This window comes from Delphinus delphis, chromosome 3 (assembly GCF_949987515.2).
Source record: "Delphinus delphis chromosome 3, mDelDel1.2, whole genome shotgun sequence".
Classification (NCBI taxonomy): domain Eukaryota; kingdom Metazoa; phylum Chordata; class Mammalia; order Artiodactyla; family Delphinidae; genus Delphinus; species Delphinus delphis.
In genome coordinates, this window is record NC_082685.1 from 43,341,850 (window position 1) to 43,366,523 (window position 24,674).

Here is a 24,674-nt window from a genome sequence, read left to right on the forward strand (position 1 = left end):
AGTCCCGGGATCCAGCCGGGTCTGGAGATCTACCCTGGAATTTCAGTTGGGTGGGCCAATCAATTCTGATTTTTTTGCTTAAGTCAGACTGGGGTCAGATTGACCGGGATTTCGGTGACCTGTTACCAAGAGTCCAGACTAACGCAATGCGGAGGAGAGTGGAGAGAAGGTAAGGGGCGGTAAGCAGCTCACGGAGGTGGGTATAGGCCAGGCTACAGGGTTAAAGATTTATCCGCCCACTAGAACTGAGAAGAGTCTAACTGCCAAGCAGGAGAACTCTCATATGTGACCGTGCCTTTTGGAAACAGAAGCTCTATTGGCTGCGAGAGAGAGGGGGGAAAAAAAGAGTCGATGACTCTCCTAGAAATTTCAGAGCCTTCGGAACATCTCTTCTGGGGTTTTCCCATCAGGATAGATGGCCTGGTCTGAGATTGGAGCCGAATTATTAATCCATCAGCCCTGATGGCACGTATCAATTTGTCTTTTTTTTTAACGTATCAATTTATCTTAATTTCTGAAAATACACTCATGCCTTTCAGACCAGTCTCTCTTCTCTGTCACCAAGAAGAAAAGGGATCTCAGTAGAGATTAATCAGAGGGAACTTGGCCCTTCGTAAATGCCCTGCTCTGGCTGAAACAGAACACCCGGCATTCCAGGGAGGTGTTGCCGGCAGACGAACGGGCTCTCCTGTGCCCTCAGCGCTGTGGGCAGGCCTTCCGCGGGGGCCCGGGAGACAGTGCACTGGCAGAGGGGCTGCCGCCGGCTCCAGGAACTCGCGCTCTCAAAGCCCGGAGAGAGAAAGCCCAGGGAGAAATGTCTCCCTTTCAGACCTGGGGGACTCCTCATTACACTGTCTCATCTCCTCTCCAGAGTGAAGGAGATAATTGGATCAAATGGCAACAGGAGCCAGCCTCCCTCCCCCTCCCGGATGAGAGACTTCCAATAGCCGTGTCTTTTGTAAATAAACTGTGGTGGGAAAATGCCAATTGTTCTGCCATGATTGCCTGATGAGCATCATCAAATGGGTCTTTGAAACGCACAGACTGAAATTATTTTGGCTTTAGAAACTCCTTTGTGCTCATTTTTCTCCAATCACTCCCCTCCCACGAGGGGAACTTCTTGACCAAGGAGGCTGGTTCTGGCCAGTATTACACCTGCTCTGAGTATTCACTTATTTATTAAGTGCCTTCTCCCCGTCAGGCAACCCTGTTGGTTCTTGGGATACAACAGACAAAGATGGTTACCCTACTGGAGTTTACATTCTGGTGAGAACTCAGAACACTGATGTGCCCATTTCTGGGAAAAAACTTAGTAGAAAACGTCATAAATTAAGTTTGTTTAATTGACAGATTGAGGAACTGTGAAGTTAAAACTCTTTTGATTCCTTGTATGTGATTCCACTGTAAGGATGTGACATTTGGAAAATTAGATTGCATGGGCTAGGGATACTAAATAAATGACATATGTGCCATCGCTCGCCAAACCTGCACCCAGGGCAGACATCACTAATCAATCACCACTCCTTTTCTGATAAGCTCAAACACAGCCTTGCAATACATATTAACACAGAACTGGGGCAGCTCCTACTGATGGATCAGAGTTGGCTGGGAGAGCAAACCTATTTCTGACTTAGACTGTTACTAGTTCACTTCATTGAGAGGCTGCAGGATATCCTAGTAAGTTAACCCCAGGAGGAGGCAAAAACTGAGAAGAAAGAGTAAGAGATTACAGCCAACCTCTTAGGCTAGTTTTCCTCTCAAGTGCTCTCACGTCCCTGCACAGGCCTATACAACATGGCGGGTGAGAGCATGGGCTTTGCAGTTGGGCAGACCTGGGTTCAGGTCCTGGTTCTGTTAGTGTCAACTGTGTGGGACCTGGGTCTAAGTTCCACCTGCCCCCCTGTGAAATGTTTATAATAATGATACCACCCTCCTAGGGTTGCTCTGAGGATTAAATAAGCCAACACTTGTGAAGGGCTCCACACAGGGTACTGCCAGCTCTGATCATGGCTGCACTTGAGTTGCCGCACACCAGGGTGGATGCACAGTTGTTGACAGCTGGCATCCGCTCTGACTGATTGGTGCTTGTGTCATCATTGTTGTTAAATATTTTTAATATCACCCCTGGATTTTAATATTAGTTTTATTTAGGGGGCTGGCCCCCTTATGGGAGACAACTTCAGAAGTCTGAAGGTAAAATGGACATAGACTGCCTTTCAAACCAAAATAATGTTTCAGTAGAATTACAGGTTGTTTTCTTGCTAATTAAGAATTTATGTCCCCCAGTTCTGAACTGCTCACCCAGTGGCATACACAAGGACAATGACAATAATGAAAATAATTTTTAGGATATTTATTAAGTCATCCTAACAAGAATGGACTTATTTAATGCTCTCAACAACCCTGTGAGAATTAAAGTATCATTAAACCCGTTTTATGGAAGCAGAAACTGAGGCTCAGGGAGGCTAAGGATTCTTTGTCCAAGGTCACACAGCTGGCACGAAGTAGCAGAGCTACGACCTGACCTAGGCAATCTAACCCCAGCGCCGAAACCTTAATTGCCGTGTGTGACAATGGTCCTTTGCATAAGAAGTTGATGCCCGACTTGGCAGGCATCCGGGTTCCTTGGCAGGCGTGTTCACAGGGCTCAGCCCAGCTATGCTGCTGGCCATCCCTCATGGGTTGGGGATATGCCTTACCAGGGGTTCTAGGGGTGTTAGAAGCAGGCCCTGGCCGACCACAGGGCCACAGGACAAGCTAACCTTCCCCTCAGAGGGACTAAGCCTCTGTTCTTCACTTGAGATCAATACAAAAATCCCACAAAAAGGGGAGGAATGGGGCCTCAGAAGTTTGCATAGTTAACTAGTAACCATCACCTCCTTTATCACCATTGTCAGAAGCTTCTACAGCACATGGGCCGGTCTAATAGGTTACAGTAAATATATTTTCACTGACTCTTTAATAATTTCTACCAGATATTAATTGGTTGTGTCCCCAGGTTGGGTGCTAACCACTTTCTAGCTATTATCTCATTTAATCTTCACAAAAGCTCTGTAAAGTAGGTAGTATGATTATTCTCTTAGATGAGGGAAGAAAGCTCAGAGAGGTAATCTAACTTGCCCAAAGTCACACAGCAACTGAGTGATGGAGTTGGGATTGGAACCCAGGCTTCTCTGACCCCACAACTCAAGCTCTTAGCCCCTGGTCTCTGTACATCAAACTCCAGCAGAGACAGATCCAAAGGGAAGACTCGAGAGGGGTGGCCAGGAACCACTAAAGACAAGTTGGTTTCTGTGAGGCCAGGGGACCATTCTCAGAGCAGAGCTTCCTGCCGGCCCACGTGTCTTGTTCGGCCGTTGTGCTCTCTCTTCCCCTCTGCTGGTCGGCTGGTCGTCTCAATGGGAGACACACCATCTCTGGGGAAGTGAGGCCTGTTTTATTCCAACACTGTCATCTGAGAAGGGACAATGCAAGGCAAACACCAGCCAGAGCTGTGGCTGAGGCCAGCCTTTGGCAACCTGAGGATCTCCATGCTGCCGCCTCCGCTCCGCACCCCCTACCGACACACACACAGCAAGCAGTGGCTGGCGGCTCCTGATTTGTTCACCAGGCTCAGACAGACGCTAAGCAGGCAGCCTGCCAGGACAGGCGCCACGGGCACCCTGCCAAGGACAAAGGGGCTTCCCAAGAGCTCACCTTGAACGAGATTTCATACTGCTCCCCTCCCCATATCTCCAAGCCTGGGTCGTACCCGCCCAGCTCCCAGAACCACTTCCGATCCACGGCGAACAGTCCGCCGGCCATCACAGGAGACCTGCGGGAAGAAGAACCTGGTGTGAAGACGCGGACGTCTTGGCCGTGTGCTCCTTGGGTATCCTGCTCTAGGGCACTGCTGTTCTCCCAGGGGTGATGCTCCCCGCTACTCTGTGAACACAGCCCACTTGTCCAGCAGGGAATCCAAAGCCCTTCTGAGTGAGGCCCCTGGCTTTCTTCCTTCTTGCCTATACTTCTTCATAAATGCTACATTTTAACCAATGGACCCAAAAATCCTTTACGTGGTTAACACCTAAGAATACTTGTGAAATGAAATCATAGTGCTTTTTCCCTGTGGGCCTTGTAGCTGTACCATATATATATGCACATCTATATCTAATCTCTAGTCTTCCCATTGATTAAATGATCTGAATCAGGTCTTTCCAAGCCTGTCTAGGCTGTAGAATGTCTTAGAGAGATGAAAACACATACAGCTTCCTGGGCCCAACCCCAGACCTACAAAACAGTCTCTGGGGGAATGGAGCTTAGGAGTCTGTGTTTTTGGGTAAGATTGTTTGATGATTCTCACTCTGTAATCCCAGCATAGATATTTTTTTTTCTGCTGAGAGTGTATGGAAGAAGCCACAGTCACTGTTCTTTCAGTTAAACTGGGATAAGATTAACTCCGCTCATTCATTCTCTCATTCGTTTCTTCATCGAGTACCAGCTGAGAAGCAGATGCTGGAAGAATTTGGAGGTAAATCAGGGTCAGACAGAATCTTTAGGGGATGCCAGCATGGCAGGGCAGCCACCTCAGGAGAGGAGGACCCAGAAGACAGGTGGGGTGTAACAAGGGCCTCTGGGTGGCGCAGGCAACGCTACGGGAAAGGAGGGAGCGTCTGCCTCCAGGTTTTCGGGGTGAGGAGGGAAGCTGGGGCAAGAGTCAAGGAAGGATGCTCAGAGGGTGGCATTTGAGGTGGCTAGGAACAAAGTGGGAGCTTGGGGGAGGGGAAGGCACCCAGGAGAAAGCACGAGCTCGGGGGCAGAGATGATCAAGCGGTGGGTGTGGCTTGCCCAAGTTCCCCACGGCGCCTCCCGTGGGGCCAGCACCTGGGAGGGGCCACCAGTGTTTTTTGTGCGAAAAGCTCTCTGAGTGGCTGTGGCCTTGTCTGACTCCCCTGGAAAACTCCAAACCCTCCAAGGAAAACCATTCTAGCAGCAACCTCCACGGCCCCTCCTGGCTTGGGGAACTGCACGCTCAGGGGAAGTGGACTGACTTGGAAAGAGGTGAGTTAACCCACATGCCTTGCGAGGCTTCCTGCAGTAGATGGGCCCTGAGAGCACAGGAGGGGACCCCTTTAGAAAGGACTCCCTTGATCACTGACCGAGGCCTTGAGTCTGCCAGGTGCTGTACTGAGCTAAATTACTACCAAAATGAATTTACTCCTCACACTGACCTCATGAGCCCGGATCAGAAACGGGGAAATCCTCACTGCAACCTCAGCTCTCCCCAAACCTGTGGTGGGGTCTGGGGTGAAGATTTTAGCCCCGGAACCCTGTGCTGCTGAGTATGGGAGCCACTGGCCACATGCAGCTTACTGACACTTGCATTGTGGCCGGTCTGAACTGAGAGGTGCTGGCAGTGTAAGATACACACTGGATTGCCCAGACTTAACGTGAAGAGAAGAACAGAAAAGATCTCATTCATAATTTGAAAGCGTTGGCCACATGTTAAAATGAGAATATTCTAGATATACTGGGTTAAATGAAATACACTACTAAAATGAATTGTATCTGCTTCCCTTTACCTTTTTTTAACGTGGCTATGAGGACGTTCAGAAGTACATACGTGAGTCGCACGATACTTCTATAGGACAGTGCTGATTTAACCTCTTTGAGCTGGTTTCCCCATCTACACAGGGACGTAGAGCTACACCTGCTGGCTCACACTGCTAGTACAGTTTTGAAAGTAACCAGTACTATAGGAAAGTAAGGTGTTAGTAGTATCAACTTTCTTCTGTCTTACGAAGGTTGTAGGGTTTCCGGTTTTTCTGGCTGGAGCCGTGATGCTTGGAGGGCCAGAGAGTGCTTCTGGCTCGGTGCTCCAAGGTAAATCAAACCTAAGACTCTGCACAAAAGCATCAGCCTGGGTGGAAGCCAGCGGCAGGGGACGTGGTAGGATAGGTAGGCTATTAGGTGTAAGGCATTTTGGATGCTTGAGGCTTCACCTCCAGAGGGAAGCCTCTCCTCTAGGCTGGTCTGTTTTCTGCTGTGTTCAACAGTATCATAACAACAATTCTGAGCATCTAGTGTGTGCCACTCACCTCACCATCACCAGCTCTCACAAAGCCCTATTACTAGCCCTCTTTTCACATGGAGAAATTTGAAATTCAGAAATGCTATATGCTCTGCTCCAGGGCATGTAGTTAGTAAGTGGATGGGCTGCCACCAAAGCCTGTGTCTTTCAAATATCACGACACGGCTCTGTGCCTGCAGCGTGCCCACTTGCTGAGCACCACGGGGAGGTGTGCAGACAGTGACCAGGATTTCTCAGTGGCCTGTTCCTGGGGTTTTGTCTGAGTGCAACACAGAAGAGAGACTTCTGGAAGGAACTGGAGGGTACAAAGGATGGAGAGTCCCTCGGGAAGCATCTGGGCCAGTGGCTCTCAAACTTGGCCATATGTCAGCATCATCTGGGAACTGACGCCTGAATTCCCCACCCTGAGACTCCGGTGTAACTGGACTCAGGGGCAGCCTGGGTGGTTCTTCTTCTTTTTAAAAAATTTTTATTGGGGTACAGTTGATTTACAATGTTGTGTTAGTTTCAGGTGTACAGCAAAGTGAATCCGTTATACTTCTTCTTATTCTTTGTTTTAAATAAACTCCCCAGGTGATGGCAACATACAGCCATGGTTGAGAGTCCCTGCTCTAGGGCTGGGCCAACCCCTTTAATATCCAGATGAGGAGACCGAGACTGCAGACAAAACTAGTTGGGCCTCTGCTTCTAACCGGCTGCACGACCTGCACCCACCCCTCCCGCATCCCGCAACGAGGAGACTGAATGGGCCAGGACCCACCGTGACATACCTTTCAAATCTAGGGCCTATGAGTTGGCTTATGGCAAAGATTCAAACCATAAAAGGGGGTTCTGGTTACCCTACAAATTCCATTTTCTGGAGCAGCCTGCCTAACCTCAGCCTCTACTATGTGTCACCCTTGGGCAAGTGAACCACAGGATCCCCCGCAGTCAAGTGGAGAGAGTCCCACCAACACTCAAGGGCATGTTGTGAGAATCGAGCATGGTCATTTCAGCCGGAACTGCTTTGCCATGTCAGGCCAAGTGTTAGTGACTCCTGTTATTAGCATTCTTCTCCCGAGAATTCAGGACAACTGGGGGCTGACTCTGGGCCATACTGGGGTAGGACCTGGCTGCACGATGTGGTGTCGGCTAGACCATATCTGTGGCCTAAGAAGGGCTCTGATAGTAGTGTTTGACCACGTTTAGGATACAGGAGGTCAGGACCACAGCACAAACGTCTGGCCTGCTGAGGAAGCACGGGGGATCCACTCACACCCTCCACTCTCAGCTCATGCTACTCTCTTGCCCCGGTCACCTTCCATTTCCTCAAGCAAGCCCACCTCTTCCTACCTCTGAGCCTTCCCTGGGGCTCACAGCATTAGGGGCCCCCCAGAAACCCTGGGTGAACTGCGCCCATGAAGATGGCTGAGCTGCCAACAGCCCCTCTTTCTCAGATGGGGAGGGTGAGGCAGAGCGGCTGGACTTCACTGGGGCTAAGCCGTGGTTAGGCAGGGGTGGTAGACAGAATAATGGCCTCCCAAAGAAGCCAGTGTCCTAATTCCCGGGACCTGTGACTCTGCTGCCTTACACAGCAAAGGGCCTTTGCAAGGGTAACTAAGTGAAGGATCTTGAGATGGGGAGATTATCCTGGGTTACCTGGATAGGTCCAATGTAATCACAAGGGTCCTTATAAGTGAAGAAAGAGGCAGGGGGGTCAGAGTCAGAGAAGGAGACATGATGATGGAAGCAAGAGACTGGGAGAGGGAAGGGGGAGGGAGGTGCAGGGGGAGACAAGGAGAGGGAGGAGGGGAAGACTGGAAGATGTTACGTTGCTGGCTTTGAAGATGGAGGGAGCCATGAGGCAAAGAATGTGAGCAGCCTCTAGAAGCTGGATAAGGCAAGGAAATGGATCCCTTCCTGGGGCACCGGGAGGAAACGCAGCACTGCCAACACTAAATCAGTCAGACCCTTTCAGACTTCTGACCTCCAGAACTTTAAGAGAATAAAGCTGTGTCGTTTTATTTTATTTATTGGCTGCGCCACGTGGCATCTTAGTTCCCCGCCCAGGGATTGAGCCCACGCCCCCTGTAGTGGAAACGCGCAGCTCCAACCCCTGGACCACCAGGGAAGTCCCTGTGTTGTTTTGTTTTGTTTTGTTTTTTGCGGTACACGAGCCTCTCACTGTTGTGGCCTCTCCCGTTGCGGAGCACAGGCTCCGGACGCGCAGGCTCAGCGGCCCAGCCGCTCCGCGGCACGAACCCGTGTCCCCTGCATCGGCAGGCAGACTCTCAACCACTGCGCCACCAGGGAAGCCCCCCTGTGTTGTTTTAATAAGCCAGTAAGCTTGTGGTAATTTATTACTGCAGCGACAATTAGGAAACTAATCAGGAAACCAATACAGCTGGAGAGGCTGGACTTTGGCTTTGTACCCAGAGGTCTTTCCACACCTCTGGCAGGAGAGCTGGAGTGGCTCACGTGACAGCTGCAGGGATGGCGAGCCCACTGTGGGAGGAAAGACCCTTCTGGAGCTTGGGGTACCAGAGGGGCGCTGGGCTCTGTTTCTGGCTTAGCCACTAGCCCACTGTGTCCCCAGGGAAGCCCCTCCCTGTCCTGGAGCCCGAGTCTCCTTATCTGCAAGGGGTTGGAGTCCGTTACCTGTAGGCTCCCGCTAGCTCTTCCATTCCAGGATGCTACAGGTCCGGTCCACACACCCGCACCTCACACTTCCACCGTGGGACAAGCTATTTCCCTGATACTTCCAAGAGGGTGTACTCCCAAGATGGATGGGAAAGTCGGCTCCAGAGGCAGACAGGCCTGCAAACAGGCCTGCAAGGCACTGAGCCTTTGCCGCTTCACAGCTGTGTGACCTGGACAGGCTGCTTAACCTCTTGGAGCCCTGGTGTCCCCATTTGGAAAACATGGACCATAATTTTTACTACATATCCTGTTGGAGGTTAAATAAGATCACCGTGTAGTGTGCTCGGAACTGCGCCTGGCACTTAGAAAGTATGCAATAAATGGTGGTGACGATGACAACGACAATGGTGATGATGATGATTACAAGTGGGTGCTGGGCTTGCCACCCCGGGCTGGCAGTCCTCGGGGTGGGCAAGGAAGAGGTGATCAGCTTGGTGGTCCGTGAGCCAAGGCTCTGTGACGAGCTGGGAGGGACTGTGCTTCTGCTGGGGACGTCTGCCCTGGCTCCCCTGCACTGGACTTTTGGGGTGTGTGTTGGGGAGGGCTCCCTGGGGTCAGCCACTGGGACCGGCCTGGGTCACTTGTACTTACTCAAATGGGTCGCTGGGGTCAGCTTTCTGCAGTTCTGGAGGGATCGGGATTCGCTTGTAGTACATCTCCCAGTCAAAGGCGCCCCGCATGGCATCCCCCGCCTGCGTCTCATACCGGAAGTCGTCGTGGTCAATCACATCGATCATTGGGCACACAATGGTCTTGCGGTTCCGAGCAATGCGGTCTGAAGGAGCCAAGAGATGCCCATTAAGGAGGCCGGATGGGAGAGCAGCTACATGCATGACCCTGCTCTGCAACTTATTCACATTTCTAACATGTTTCCTGGGTGATTTCTCTGAACACTCGAGTTTGAGAATCCGTGAGGAAGAAAGTGCACAAGCTTTAAGCAAGATGGACCAGGGCTCCCAGCCCATCCTGCCGTCCACGAGAGGGCCCTGGGCCAGCTACATGAATGACATCTCAGCCTCAGCATTCTCCTCTGTGAAACGGGGAGAAGAGGGTCTGGTTGCAGGAGTACTGGATACAGTAATGCTTGAAGGTGTTGAGCACAGGTGTCTGTCATGCTCAGCATTGCTATGGAAAGAGATTAACTTCCTTCTGGGAAGGTCCCTGTTCTGGCCCTCCCCATTCCGAGTCCTGAACTTGACCTGTGGCTCAGCAGCCAGCACTCCAGCACTTGCCCCTCATGGCAGACTGCCTGTCCCTGAAGCCCCCCAACACCTCGTAGCTGCCATCAGAGAACAAATGGTCCTTGCAAGAGAGTCCAGCTCATGTTTTCCAACAGTCAGAACTACTGAAGAGGGATCGGACTATCCCATGAGCTCCTCAGGACTGGAGGTGTGCAAGCAGGGCCTGGTGGACCTCTGCCCTGCAGGAATGCTGCAGGCAAGGTGACTCAAGATAGCAAATGGGGGTCTTAACCTAGATGGCTCTATGTCCCTTTCAAGCCAGGGAGAAGCTGATTGTATAAAATTCACTCTCTGCCCTTCAGTGCCCTTCCTGCCAAGAAGCCCTGACTACAGCCAGGAGGTGCCACTGATTGGGGCAGATGATCTGCCGTGAGGGGCAAGTGGGCTGTGCTTGGGCCAGGAGTCAAGTCCAAGTCTTGGAATGGGGAGCCTGGTAGGGCCAGGGTAGGCTGGCAGCTGCCTAGCGCCCAGGCTTCATCAAGCTATAGCAGATTTTTCTTCCAGGAGAGAAAGCAAAGAAAAGTTTTGCCATTTGCTAAACTGCAAGACACGATCCATAGGTGGGTCATGAAACTGTGTGTGTGTGTTTGTAGTGAAGCAAAAAAGAATGTCAGGGTGCATTCTAGGTGATGAGGGAAAGTGTAGTTTTGGGAAATATTTCAGTCATACTGCATCAGTGTGTACATTTGTGTACTGGATTGACATGTCTAATGTATTTCTGTGGCACATGGTCAAAAAACTGAGAAATGGTGCTTTTGATGCTGTGTCCCCGAGTGTAGATCTGGGGCCACCAGTGCCAGAAGCACCGAGGGTGTGTTAAAAAACCCCCCTAGGGCTTGGGGTGGAGCCTGGATCTGCCTTGTGGACATGTTCCCTAGGGATTAAGGAAGAAGAATCTTCCCAGGGAAAGATCTAGAAAAGGGCCACTCTTCCTGATAATTCATGGTCACATGAGGGATTTCCCTTCCAGAGAGGGTGTGTGCTGAGGACACAGTGCTCTGCTGGATGCTGGCTGATTGGAGGAGGTGTAAGGTCAAGGCGGTGGCATCAGAGGTAGCATTCCACGGTGCTGTACTCACTTGAAGACACAATGTCCAGGTGCAAACCCTGGTTTTGTCATCTATGAACAGTATAACCTTGGAAAAGGTTATCTGATGTCTCTGAACCTCTGTTTCCTGGACAACAAAATGGAGGAAGACAGCACCTATTTCCTGGGATCTCTGTGAAGGCCAAGTGGGACGATGGGGCCAAGATGCTTAGCCTAGCCTTGTGCACGTGACGAGCCCTCTGCTGACATTCTTTGTGCCCAGGATCGCTGAAAGCAGCTCAGAAGCAGGAGCTGGAAGGGTGAGTATCCCCCTCATTCTCTCTGCCCTTCAGTTTTCTCATTTGCAATATGTGGATAATAAGGCCTGCCCTGTCCGCTTTACCAGTCACATTCAAATGTGGGCTGTGATCAAAAAAAGATAAGGGACTAGCAGAGGCATGATGATGACGACGATGATGATGATGATAATGATGATGACAGTGATGATGGTGGTGATAGAGATGAAGAAAATGATGAACAACAGTGGCTTTCCTTTCAGGGGAGCTGAATCCCCTTCAGGCTCAGAAATGCCTACTCTCCAAAGCAGGCAGAGTGAACTGTGCATGTTCATGGTTTCAGAGACAAAAGCTGTGATGGGCTCGGTCAGCTGTTCATATTAGCAGGGATAGACTTTTACATCTACACCAGTGGTTCACATTTCTATTGGAAAAAGGGAAAAAGAAGAGGAAGAATGTTTCTTCCATGTATGGTTGCAGATTATGAAAATTACCCTCATATATTTCCATAGAAACAGAGTTAAGGCTGTTAACACAAGGCTTAAGGCTTGTTAACCGCAAGCTCAGCTTCGTGTTCTACCACTTCAGTCTCTTTATGAGTCACTGAATGACCCCCCAAAACGCGATGTTCCTTCAGGACTATAAATTAGATGATTTATTATTTTTTTAAATTAAAAACAAATATTTTATTTATTTGGCTGCATTGGGTCTTAGTTGCGGCACGCAGGATCTTTCCTCGCAGCGTGCAGGATCTTTTGTCATGGCATGTGGGCTTCTCTAGTTGCAGCACATGGGTTCAGTAGTTGTGGCACGTGGGCTCTCTAGTTGTGACATGTGGGCTTAGTTGCCCCATGGCAGGAGGGATCCTAGTTCCTGAACCAGGGATCAAACCCTCGTCCCCTGCATTGAAGGCGGATTCTTAACCACTGGACCACCAGGGAAGTCCCGATTAGGTGATTTACAGTGAAGCCTTTTCTCTTTTTTGTTCTCTTTCAGTCATGAGAGGCAGATGCAGAGCTCTTGGTTTAATTAGGTAAACAGTTTACCAGAAGATCTGGGTTATATCCTTTTCCTAACCCAGTGGGATCCTGGACCCTTGGGGTCAGAAGCATATCATCTGATATTAATTAGAGTTTCATGCTGATCTGTGTTAGGAAACAAACTTGCTGGGTTACCCCATTAAACCGTGTGGGTTTTGCTTTCTGTCCTCACTTCTGAATGGGGGCCTAACCAGTGCTCCCCGAAGTATAGTCCCTGAACCAGCAGCACTGGCACCACCCGGAGGCTGTTAGGAATGCAGCTTCTAAGGCCCCGCCCCAGACTTCCTGAACCAACCACTGTGGAGCAGGGCTCAGCACTCTGTGTGTTAACAAGTCTTCTAGATGATTCTGATACACACTCAAGTTTGCCCTAAACTCGAGTCCTCTTTGCTCCCTATGCTTTCTGTTACGGAGAGCATACCCATCCATTTTTGAGGTGTTCACTTTTCTCTCTGGATTGACAGATCTTCCCCAATCTGCCCCCATCTCTGTCCCTCACCTGACTCCCAGCCCCAGTAGGACATTTCCTCTTCAGCGTCCACCTGTCAGCAGCAGCTCAATGCCTTCCTCAAAGCTCAGAGCCTAGGGATTCAGACCTGGTTCTTCAACCCGCCCTGAGGCACCTCAGTGCCCAGCAGCCAGGCCTCGTGTCTCCCTTCTGTCCACAAGCCTATGTGGACGACTCCTAGATCACGCTGCCCTCTGTCTGGAGCCCTTACCTGAGAGCTGTCAGAAACTCTCCAAAGAGGAAATGAATTTAGGGAGGCAGTGTGGAATCCTGAAAGAAGATATACTTTGGAACCAGAGAGATGGTGACTTTGACACTTATTGCCCAAGGGATCAAGTGAGTCACTCAAAATCTCTGAACTTCAGTCTCTTCTATTATAAAAAGGAGAGACTTTCGACCTGGCATGGTTTTGTGAGGGCTGAAGATAAAGCTTACAGCGTCCCCTGCTCACAGCAGCAGTGCAGTGAATGATAACTGTTCTAAGTTGGTATGATGGTGTTCCCTACAATTTGGCTCTTAGCAGTAGGCAGCCTTGGCTTGCTTTCCAATAACACCTGAAGTAACCTGGGAGAAGCAATCATGTCACTAGACACTAATGTGCTTTATGACTTTGGGCAAGTCACTTCCCCTCTCCGAGTCTCAGCTTCCTCCTCTGTAAAATGAAGGGACAGAACTTTTAAGGTTGCTCTGAGCACTCCTGAGGGCCTGATACCCTCATGGCACCTGGCATTGTGCTGGGTGCATCTCAAGCAGGCAAGGGAAGCCTTGTAGCATAGATGACTCCCTGCAGAAAGCAGGACTGGAGGCCAGTGGCTCACTCCAGGCCGCCTACCTCACCTTGCAAGCCTCCCTTACCAAGCAAGGGGGGGAGCCAGTTGACATTGGCTTCACAATGTGAGTCCAAGAATGTGATGACATCCCCAGTTGCTGCTGAGGCCCCCAGCATCCGGGTCCTTATCAGCCCTTCCCGTTTCTTGGTTCGGAGAATCCTCACGCTGGGGAAAAGGGCCATGTAGTCTTCAAGTGGCTTCTTCAGGTGCTCTGTGAGGGAGAGAGAAGAGGACAGACGGATAGATGGGTGAGTAATCATCCTTGTGACCCCTTCCTTACATGTGCACTGCCCTTTACAGTTTAGATAGAGCTTTCCAGTGCACTGTCTCATTGGACCTTTCAGATAGGGTCAAGAAGGGCAGGAATAACCGCCTGTGTGTTGCAAAGGGGGAAACTGAAGTTTAAAGAGGTCCAGTGTTAGTGCCAGACCTGGAACACAGAGAGACCTTCTGTACGAGGGCGTTAGCAGCTGTGGTTTATGTCTGGCTGGGACCCATTCCCTCATTTTCTAGCAACAGTACTCTGATTTTCTTTGGGAAACTGCCCCTCCCCTTCTCAGTCCTTCAGACTTGTGGGCTTGACTGCATCTCCAAGGGGGAGGAGCATGTGGCTTGGGCCTGACCAATCAGGGCATTCCATTTCCTTGGCCACAGCGATTGGTTCAGGGATGGACATGTGGCCTGAATTGGTCCAAACAATGAATCCTGAGAATTCTTTTTCAGAACTATTGAAAAATGAGGCCCTTTTTTCTTACTAGAGTTGCTAGGTTGGTTGGCCCTAAGTCTGGAGTTGCTTGTGACATCTTTAGCAAAATAAGGTGATGAGAGGTGGTGGGAAGATCTGCTGAGACTGAAGTCAACATGTAAAAAGAGAGTGAAAAGATGGAGACAGACATTATCCTGATAACATTTTGATTCTCCAGATCCCCCTGTGCCTGAAGCAGAGGGACTCGCAGACGTTCTTATTACACATAACAACCAATTCCTCTTTTTGCTTATTCTAATGTAGGCTGGCTTCTGGCCCATGCCTGGAAAAGCTGTTATAAATAAATCTCAAAGACAGTCTCTTTCTACTAAAAGTGCCAGCCTTAACGTTAGTGTCTCTTGATTTTAATCAGGGTTACGGCCCTTTATGAAAACTCTAGTACGGCTACCAAAAAAACCCTATAGTTTATATCCTACTTAATGGTGAAATATTGAATGTTTTTCTCCTAAGAGCAGGAGAAAGGCTGTCCACTTTCTCTCCACTTTAGTACTGTTCTAGAATTCCTAGCCAGTGCAACTGGTAAGACAAGGAAATAAAAGGCATAAAGATTGGAAAGAAAAAGGTAGCGGTATTTTTTTTTTTTTGCGGTACGCGGGCCTCTCACTGTTGTGGCCTCTCCCGTTGTGGAGCACAGGCTCCGGACGCGCAGGCTCAGTGGCCATGGCTCACGGGCCCAGCCGCTCCGCGGCATGTGGGATCTTCCCGGACCGGGGCACAAACCCGTGTCCCCTCCATCGGCAGGCGGACTCTCAACCACTGGGCCACCCCCTGTAGCAGCATTTTTAATTGTAGATGACATGATTGTTTACACAGAAAATCTTAAGAAATCTACAAAGAAACTAGAACAGGAAAACTTTGCAAGATTTCAGGATACAGATCAGCATTTAAAAATCAACTGTATTTCTATAGACTAGCAAATAAGAAAGCTATTTGAAAATGCAATTAAAATGGTAAAAATACCATTTACAATTTAACAAAGTGAGTACAAAATGTATACTGAAAACTACAAAACACTGTTGAAAGAAATGAACAACCAAAATAAACGGTAAGATAGTCCATGTTCATGGATCAGATGACTTAATGTTGTTGAGATGGCAATACCTCCTACATTGATATACAGATTCAATGTGATCAAAAAATCACAGATGGCTTCTTTGCAGAAATTGACAATTGACAAGCTGATCCTCAACTTTATGGAAATGCAAAGGATCAAGGAATCCAGGACAGCTAAAAAATGCTTTTCTGTTTTTGCTTCTCTCTGAAATATTTGGGTTCTTTTTTTTACTTACTTAATTTATTTATGGCTGCATTGGGTCTTTGTTGCTGCGCGCGGGCTTTCTCTAGTTGCAGCGAGTGGGGGCCGCTCTTCATGTGGTGTGCGGGCTTCTCGCTGCAGTGGCTTCTCTTGTTGCAGAGCACAGGCTCTAGGCGCACAGGCTTCAGTAGTTGTGGCACATGGGCTTAGTTGCTCAGAGGCATGTGGGATCTTCCCGGACTGGGGATCGAACCCGTGTCCCTGCACTGGCAGGCAGATTCTTAACCACTGTGCCACCAGGGAAGTCCCTAAAAACTGTTTTGATTACTTATACATGAACGTTCATAGGAACAGTATTCACAATAGCCAAATGGTGAGAATAACCCAAATTTCCATCACCTCATAAATAAACAAAGATGGAATATATCCATACAATGGGATATTACTCAGCCAAAAAAGAAATGAAGTACTGATACATGCCACAATGTGGATGAACCTAGAAGTCATCATATTAAGTAAAGGAGGCCAGACACAAAAGGTCACATATTATATCATTCCATGTGTATGAAATTCCAGAGCAGGTAAATCCAGAGACAGAAAGCAGATCAGCGATTACCATGAACTGGGGTGGAGGGGAATAGGGAGTGAGTACTTAATAAGTACGGGGTTTCCTTTTGGGGTGGTAAAAATATTTTGAAACTAGATAGAGGTGATGGTTGCACAACGTTATGAAGGTACTAAATGCCAATGAATCGTACACTTTAACATCGTATCGTATATTTTAACATGGTTAACTTTATGTTTTGTGAGTTTTACCTCAATTTAAAAAAATGGGTAAAGGACATGAATAGGCACTTCTTGAAAGAAGATATACGAATGGCCAATAAACCCATGAAAAGATGCTCAACATCATTAGTCACCAGGGAAATATAAATCAAAATCATAACGCGATACTACTTCACATTCACTAGGAGGGCTATAATGAAAAAGTAAGATAATAAGTGTTGACAAGGATGTGGAGAAATGAGAATTCTCATACACTGTTGGTGGGAATGTAAAATGGTGCAGCCACTTTGGAAGACAGTCTGGCAGTTCCATAAATAGTTGAACGCAGTTACCATACAATCCAGCAATTCTACTCCTAGGTGTATATCCAAGAGAAATGAAAATATACGTCCACATGAAAACATGTACACTCACGTTCATAGCAGCAATTTTCATAATATCCCCAAATTGAAAATCAAATCATCCAAATACACATCAACAGATGAATGGATAAATAAAATGCAGTATATCCATACAGTGGAAATACTATTCAGCAATGAAAAAGAATGAGCTTTTGCAATAATATGAATGAGCCTGCTGGGTTAAAGGATTCAGACAGTTCTGCTCTGAATTCACTCCATCAGGAGTTAGAGCTGGAAGGGCCCTCCTAATTCAGGGGCTGTGGCTGAATCACCTGGTGAGCTGGCTGCAGATACAGCTGCTTGGGCATCCTCTCAGGCGACTGTGATTTGGTAAATTGAAGGAAGCATCAGCATCTTTGGTTTTACTTGACCCACAGGTAATTCTGATGTACAGCTAGGCCTGGAAAGCACTGGAGTAGTTCAGTCTCTTCATTTTATAGACAGAAAGCTCAAGTCCAGAGAAGGGAAGGTACAACAATTAACAGTAGAGCCAGGGCCCCTTGACTGCTTGATCCAGAACCCACTGAACTTTTTATTTTTCTAACCCGTATGGACATGAACCATTTTCACTGGTAAGGCAGATTATGACTTGCAAAGGAGCTTCACATATTTTATCTCCCTTGATTCATAAAATCACACTCTGCATTACAGTTCTCCCCATTTGACAGATGAGAAAACTGATGCTCAAAGAAGCTAAGAAACTTGCCCAAGGTCATACAGCCAGTATGTTGCTGGGTTCTCTGTAGAAACATGAGGCTTTCCCCTCTCTAGCTGTGTTTTCCCTATCTCTCATAATCATATACCACTGGCACGATTTTTGCCACTTCTGCCTACCTCACTACAATTTACTTAAGATTTTCTTTTTTAAATCAACTCACTTAAAAAATATATTTATTTATTTATTTTGGCTGCACTGGGTCTTAGTTGTGGCATGAGGGATCTTTAGTTGTGGCATGTGGACTCTTAGTTGCAGCATGCATGTAGGATCTAGTTCCCCAACCTGGGATTGAACCGGGCCCCCTGCATTGGAGTGTGGAGTCTTACCCACTGGACCACCAGGCAAGTCCCAGCTCACTTTTTTTCAATTAAAAATTTATTTTAAAAGGAAGCGTTAAAAACTATAAATGGAAAATCGGTACCATTTGTGATAAAGAGCTAATAAATGAAAAAACCCAAACAAATAAGAATAAAGCGACGTTACTAGATTTTAGCCAGATCTTCCTGCCTCCCTCTTTGTCAAGAAGGGAGATATGGGCAACCAGCCGAGACTTTCCATCTGAGGTAATCAGAGGAAATGAAAGAGAGCTGAAAAGAGGAAGCATTCTCTCCCCATGAGTCAATGTTACTTAATGCAAAGTCTCTGGGCCACCTGAGATCATCTTAGGTACCGCTTAATCACTTTTGTGCTGGTGCACTTGGGGAAGCACTGCTCCAGACACTTGATTTAAAGTCTCCAGAAACTTAAAGAGTGGAGATGAGGTGTGTTTTGTGTTGTGTTGGCTGGCACCTTGCAAGTCGGAGCAATTAAAAGATATACAGAGGAAAGATTAACTCCATATACAACCTGAGGCTGGAAGGCTGAAAAATACTCCAGGTCGCCTCTTGCTTGCTTGCAAAGATTAATACGGCTTTTCCGGCCCTTTCCCACTTCTCTTTGGAACAGTGGCTCTGTAGAGAGCAGAAATTAATTTGCCCTAATTGAAGGACTAAATCTTTCCAAAATAGACTTTCTTGGGCAGTGAGACAAGATAGCAAGAGGCATGATCACGCTCCAGATAGGCTGCTGTTTGGGCAGGAACACTATCTTTAAAGAAAAGAAAAAAAAAATCCGCAGTCATTGTCTTGTGACCAGCGCTTCTTCTTGGCTGGGTTCAACTGGTAGGTCATTAACACGAGGATGAGATAATCTCCTATACCACACCACTACTCCCAACAGAGGGAGATATACGTCCCTGTCCGGCTCTAATCATTGAGGGCCCTGCTCGGGCAGAGCCCCGTCGCTAAATCACCCCAAACGCAGATGGCCGCAGTCATTACAGATGGACCAATTAAGGCCTTTTGACAGCCTGTGGCAAAGTCGGCGCAATTATTTAGGGGCAATTATGCTCCTCCTGTCCTTATTAGAAAGAACATTTACACAAAACCAAGACTGTTGCCTTATTTTACCACGCTGTCTTCTCGGATGAGGACAGTCCGTAAAGTCATAGAGTTTTAGAGCTGGAAGGGGCTTTAGAGGAAGATGATGACGGCTCTGATCATGACAATGACAGGGGACAATTCCTGAGGCCCTGCTCACACACGGAGCTCTCTACTGTATACACATAATCTCTGTTGCCTACACCACCACTACAAATGGGGTACTATGGCCCCCTTTTATACAAAAAGACACCATGAGGCTCAGAGCAGGTGGTGTCACCTGCCCAAGGAGCACAGTTCATAAATGATGGAGCCAAGGTCTAAAACCCATCCCTGCCTGACTGTAAGAGAGCACCAAACCCCATCTCTGCCTCACTTCCGTCAGACCCTCCATTCTACCCAGAGAGGGACGGCTAGGACCAGAAGTTAAATGTCTTGCCCAGAATCATACAGTGAGTCTGTGGCTTGGCGTTTTCCACGCCGGGACTTCCCCCCACCTTCATAAGCCCTAGGGCAGGGATGGCAAACAGGCTTCATGGAAGTGCCTGTGCTCACAGGTGTGTCATGGATAGCTAAAGCAATGTTAAGAAAGACTCTGAGGCTATAACCTGGCTCAGCGTGAAAATGCCAGGGCTGAGACATGTCTGCCCTGAAGCAGCAGGAAGGCAACTGTCCTAATGCCGCAGACGCATCATTCCCATTGCAGGGGTTGCTTTGACGGCACAGCAATACAGAATTGCTCTCGCCCTGATTATCCCTAATCTCAAGAGGAGCCAGAGCCATCCAATGGGGGCGGTGAGGCTGATCCTGAAGGGGAGCTCCCATCAGGGTAAGGCTCTACGCAGGTGTTCAAAGAGCACGTACCAGAGTGCTCACAGGTGGATTCTGGGTGCCCTGCCCACACTCCTTCAGCATTTTGTTCTCTGCCTGCCTGCCTCCCACCCGCCAGCACCTGCCGCTGCCTGGGGCTTGGCATCCACGTGGTAGACCTCGACTGAGGGCCGCCGTGTGTGTGCACAACCGCCCCGGCTCCCTCGCCCCTCAGGCGGGATAACCCCGAGCACGTGCTCTGTGCTGGCTCCCAGTGGGGTCACCGTGGCTGCCTGCCGTGGTGCCCGGCATAGGCACCCTTCCTGGGTGTCTCCCCTTCCTCTTCTCACTTCCCCACTCTCTTGCTTCTGTTTCCTGAAATCTCTTCTCAGACTAACTCCTTGCACTCAAATCCTGCCTCAGGATCTGCTTCAGGAAACCCAAACCGAGACAGTGTCCGAGTGGCAGTCATGGGTTAGAGGATCTGCAAGGCTGAGGGTGTGATCCCTTGAAGGTGATGACTTTGGATGATGTTTGGAACCGTTATTTCTGTAAATAACGGTCACCATGTGTTTAGTACGCTCCCTCCCAGGCATGAATCCAAGCGCCCAACATGCATTTATGCATCGCATCTTCACAAACACTCCACGAGGCAGGTTGGTATCCCTTTTTTACTAATGAGGAAACTGGGGCACTGAGAGGATTAATAACTTTGCCCAGGTCTACACAGTAAGTGGCAGGTCTTGGATTTAAACTCAGGCAATCTGGCTCCAGAGTCTGTAGGCTTCTTTGTTAAATTTCTTTAAAAAAAAATTAAGAATCATTTCACACATATTTTTTAAAAAGTAGAATAGAATAACGAAGCCCCAAGGATCCATCACTCAGCTTTGGGAACTGTCACTGCTGGTCTCTCCCGTTTCATCCCCGCCCCTGCCCACTGGATGGTATTGGCGCTGATGGACTTTGTGCCTGTAACCATCGTGCCATTAGAGGGGAGAAGCCTGGGGGGTTAACATGGAAGGATATGACAGCTTCCTCTGGACTAGCTGTCCCTCTCCTAGGAACACGCCCAGTGAGTTATCCCAATGTTGGGCACCCAGTATCTTCTCAGGAAATTCTTGCTGATTATCTCATTGGACTCCCCACAATCACCAATTCTGGGCAGGTATCATCAGTTCTGGTGTTACTGGAGAGGAAACAGAGGCTCAGGAAAGGGAAGGCCTTGCCCTAAGTCTCTCAGCTACTGAGGTATGAGTGAGGACCAGAACCCAAGGCCTGTGCTTCCTTGGTCCTCCTTGTATATCCCACCTGAAAATGCACATACTTCCCCGGGAACTGCAGCCTCCCTGGTTCCTGTGTTTAATGGAGCCTTTCCCTCCTGTCTGCTCTGAAGGGCACTTAGGACTCGGAGGATGGTTCTCCCTGGTGGGCTGTGCACCAGGAGTTGCACTCAGAGGAGTTGCTGAGAGTTGAACTGTGTCCTCCCCAAAAGGTATGCTGAAGTCCTAGTACCTAGGAATGTGGTCTTACTTGGAAATAGCATCTTTACAGCTGTAATCAAGTTGAGATGAGGTCATACTGATTTAGGGTGGGCCCTAATCCAATGGCTGGTATTCTTTATAAGAAGAAGAAATTTGGACGCACAAGGAGAAGCCACTGACCACAGAGGCAGAGACTGGAGTGATGCTCTACACGCCAAGAAACACCAAGCATTGCTAGGGAGAGGCGACGAGGGATCCTTTCCTAGAACCTGCAGAGAGAGCATGGCCCTGCCGACACCCTGATCTCAGACTTCTAGGCTCCAGGACTGTGAGGGATTAAACTTCTGTTGTTTTAATCCATTGGTTTGTGGTGCCTCATTGCAGCAGCCTGAGGACACTGAGACAGAAGAGAGGTTCTCATACACTGGCATTGAAACAGTGACACAGCAAGAACATGGCCCCGGTTCTGGTCACTGCTGTCTCTTGTCTGGACCACTGTGGTCTGTGGCCAACCAAAAGAGCCATGACTGCTGTCCCCGCATCCACTCTGTCTCTCTTCAGTCTGCACGCAGCAGTCCAGGGGGCCTCTTGGAAGAGAAGAGGACTGCACCGTGGCACCCTTCCAATCTCTTGCTAAAAAGCTTTCCACGGTTTCCGTGGCTCTTGGAAGAAGGTCCAAAATCCTCCCCAAGGATGACAAGCTGTGTATAGTTGGTCCTGCACCCTCTTCAGCCTCATCTTGCCCTTCCTTTCCTTCCTGCCCACCCCATGTCATCTTCTTTCAGGCGTCCAAAGGCCCCATGACGACCCACCCCTTCTGCCTCAGCGTCTGTATCCAAGCCAGCCCTTCTATCTGGACTGCTGAGGTCTAAGCCTCTTCACATATCCCCCCAGTTAACTCCTGCTCAGCCTTCAGATCTTGGTTCACACCTCCGACTCCTCACTAAAGCCTTTCCTGACCTCCCAGACCACAGCAGGTCCCTAGGGCAGATGGCCACAGAAGCCCTGGACCTTGCCCTTCATGCCGCTCAGCTTGGATCACGGTTCCATACCCATGAACTGACTCAGTTTGCTTCCCTCCACCCTAGGCTGTAGGAGGGAGAGCTCTGTAACTGCTCTGCTTGCCAGTGTAGCCTTCGTGCCTAGTGGGGGGCCAGAGGCGTCTGCAAATCCCCGCTGAATCCACACGCCTTCCTCCTCCATCGTTTGATTTGATTTGATTTGATGTGATTTCCCTGTGAAGGAAGCAGGTCACGGCTCATCATCCTCACTGCAAGATGAGAGAAGTCAAGTTCAGAAGACGTTTCTGGTCCAAGGTTACACAGCCAGCCAGGTAAGTGGTGAAGACAGGACTCAAATCCAGTTCAGTCTGTTCAAGAATCTCTGCTCTACTGCTGTGTGTAATCAAATTAATTCCCAAGTAGAGTCCAGAGTCTGAGCCTTGCACAGACTCCTGCTGAGGGGCACCAAAAATAAAGGAGCTCTGTGTGTCGCCAGAGCTGGCAGGACACCAAACATATGGGAGAGGGCCCCGTGGATGGGACCCCAAGGGAAGAGGAGGAGGGGGAAGGAGAGGGGAAGGAGAGAGAGGGGGAAGAAGGGGAGGGGGGAAGTAAGGAACAAGTCACAAACCAGACCAATCCCTGTTGGTTCTCTGGCCTCGGGGGTGTTGTCAATGGTGCAGAGGTCGCAGCGGGAAAGGCTGCCTTCGGCACGCCTGGGCTGGCTTCTGGGACTTCTAGGTGTTCTGGGTCTTGTCACGTCTCAGCTCCGCTGGGCTTCTGGCTATTAAAGTGTCATAGCTCATCTGTTTCCAGGATTGATTTATTCACTTGTAAGTCTTAGCCACTGTATTCTAAGGCACTGCCAATCCATTTGGAGGTGGGCAGGGTTCACAACAGCAGGCAAAACTCTTTGTCCTATTTTGATACTCACGTGCTTCTAGCCAAAGGACAGTTGTTAACATAAGGTAGACCCTCTTATCTTTATCGTCACCGTCAGTGTCATGGCTTCTGCTGGGAGCTTACCGTGTGCCTAGGCCCAGTGTTAAGCACTGTTACCTACACACATTGTCTCGTTTCATTCTTACAACAACTCTCTAAGGCAGGCAGTGTGAACTATCTTAGACAAGGGGAAACTGAGGCCTAGCAAAGTTCTATGCCAATCTATGTTCAGACGGCTAGGAGGTAACAGCCAGGAATCAGACCAGGTGTTTCTGATGCCAAAGCGGGCATTATTAACCATGAAACTACACCACCCCTCGAAGTCCCTGGTCTCTCCATTCTGCCAGGTGGGTACCAGTTTCCAATCCCACAACCTCAACTCTATCTCCTACCCCTTGGGGTGTCCAGGGCTTTCACTTGCTTGGAAAACTTGCAGACAGGTAAATATAAATAGCAGGAAAATTTAAAAGAGAGGTCAGGAAGGAAAGCTATGTTTGCACCAGGATGGGTTTTTGGCAGGGGAAACGTACAGGCATTTAGGCATCATTTATTGTTTGGGAAAGGAAAGCAGACGAGCCCTTCAGGAGAGGCATCCTTTTTCTGGCCCAGAGTCCCAAGAGGAAAGGGGCCTCTGAATTCAGCTAGAAGGCCGTTTACATTCTCCTTTGACACGGGTCCTCTTGTAACACATTCTAAGGCATTAACAGACACTTTTGATGTGTGTTTCTGAAAAAACAACCATTTCTTTCTTTTTTCCCTTCCCTCTTCCCCTCCTCCCCCGCTTCTTGATAATAGCTTTATTGAGATATAATTCACATACCATACAATTTACCCATTTAAAAAGCATACAATTCACTATCAAGGACCCATTTCTTGCACTGCTGAAAGTAGCGAACCAACCATCCCTTAGTGAAGGTCTTTCTGCCAGGGAGAATTCAGTTCAGTTTAATCAAGAAAACATTTACTGCACTCCTGCTGTGTGTCAGGAACTCTGCCGGGCACATTCCTTTCTGTTGATCTAACAGGGTGGTTTTCAAAGTGTGATCCCCAGACCAGTTGCAACAGAATCATCTGGGAACTTATGAGAAATGCCAATTCTTAGGCCTCACTCCAGACCGACCGAATCAGAGGAGTGGGGCTGTCGATCTGGAATTTAATGAGCTCTCCAAGTGATTCTGAAGCGTGTAAACATTTGAGGGACACTGGTCCAACGTAATGCAGACGGTGACCTCAGAGAAATAAACCTAGGCAGTTGTGATCATACAGCTGCCCCCTGCACCTGAGGGTTCTGCACCTGGGGATACAACCAACCACGGATTGAAAATCTTCAGAAAAAAAATCCAGAATGCTCCAAAAAGCAAAACTTGAATTTGCTGTGTTGTGGCAACTAGTTACAATAGCATTA

General features: G+C 48.8%; 1 protein-coding gene across 1 annotated transcript in view; it reads right to left on the reverse strand.

Moving 5' to 3' along the window:
* GALNT10 (polypeptide N-acetylgalactosaminyltransferase 10) overlaps nt 1–24,674 on the reverse strand; it is a 223,359-nt gene that overhangs the window by 26,176 nt on the left and 172,509 nt on the right. The window contains exons 5-7 of the mRNA XM_060008474.1: nt 13,717–13,902; nt 9,341–9,524; nt 3,697–3,814 (exon numbers count right to left, since the gene is read on the reverse strand). Of these exons, the coding sequence (XP_059864457.1) occupies nt 3,697–3,814; nt 9,341–9,524; nt 13,717–13,902 (488 nt within the window). The remainder of the gene's footprint in view (nt 1–3,696; nt 3,815–9,340; nt 9,525–13,716; nt 13,903–24,674) is intronic.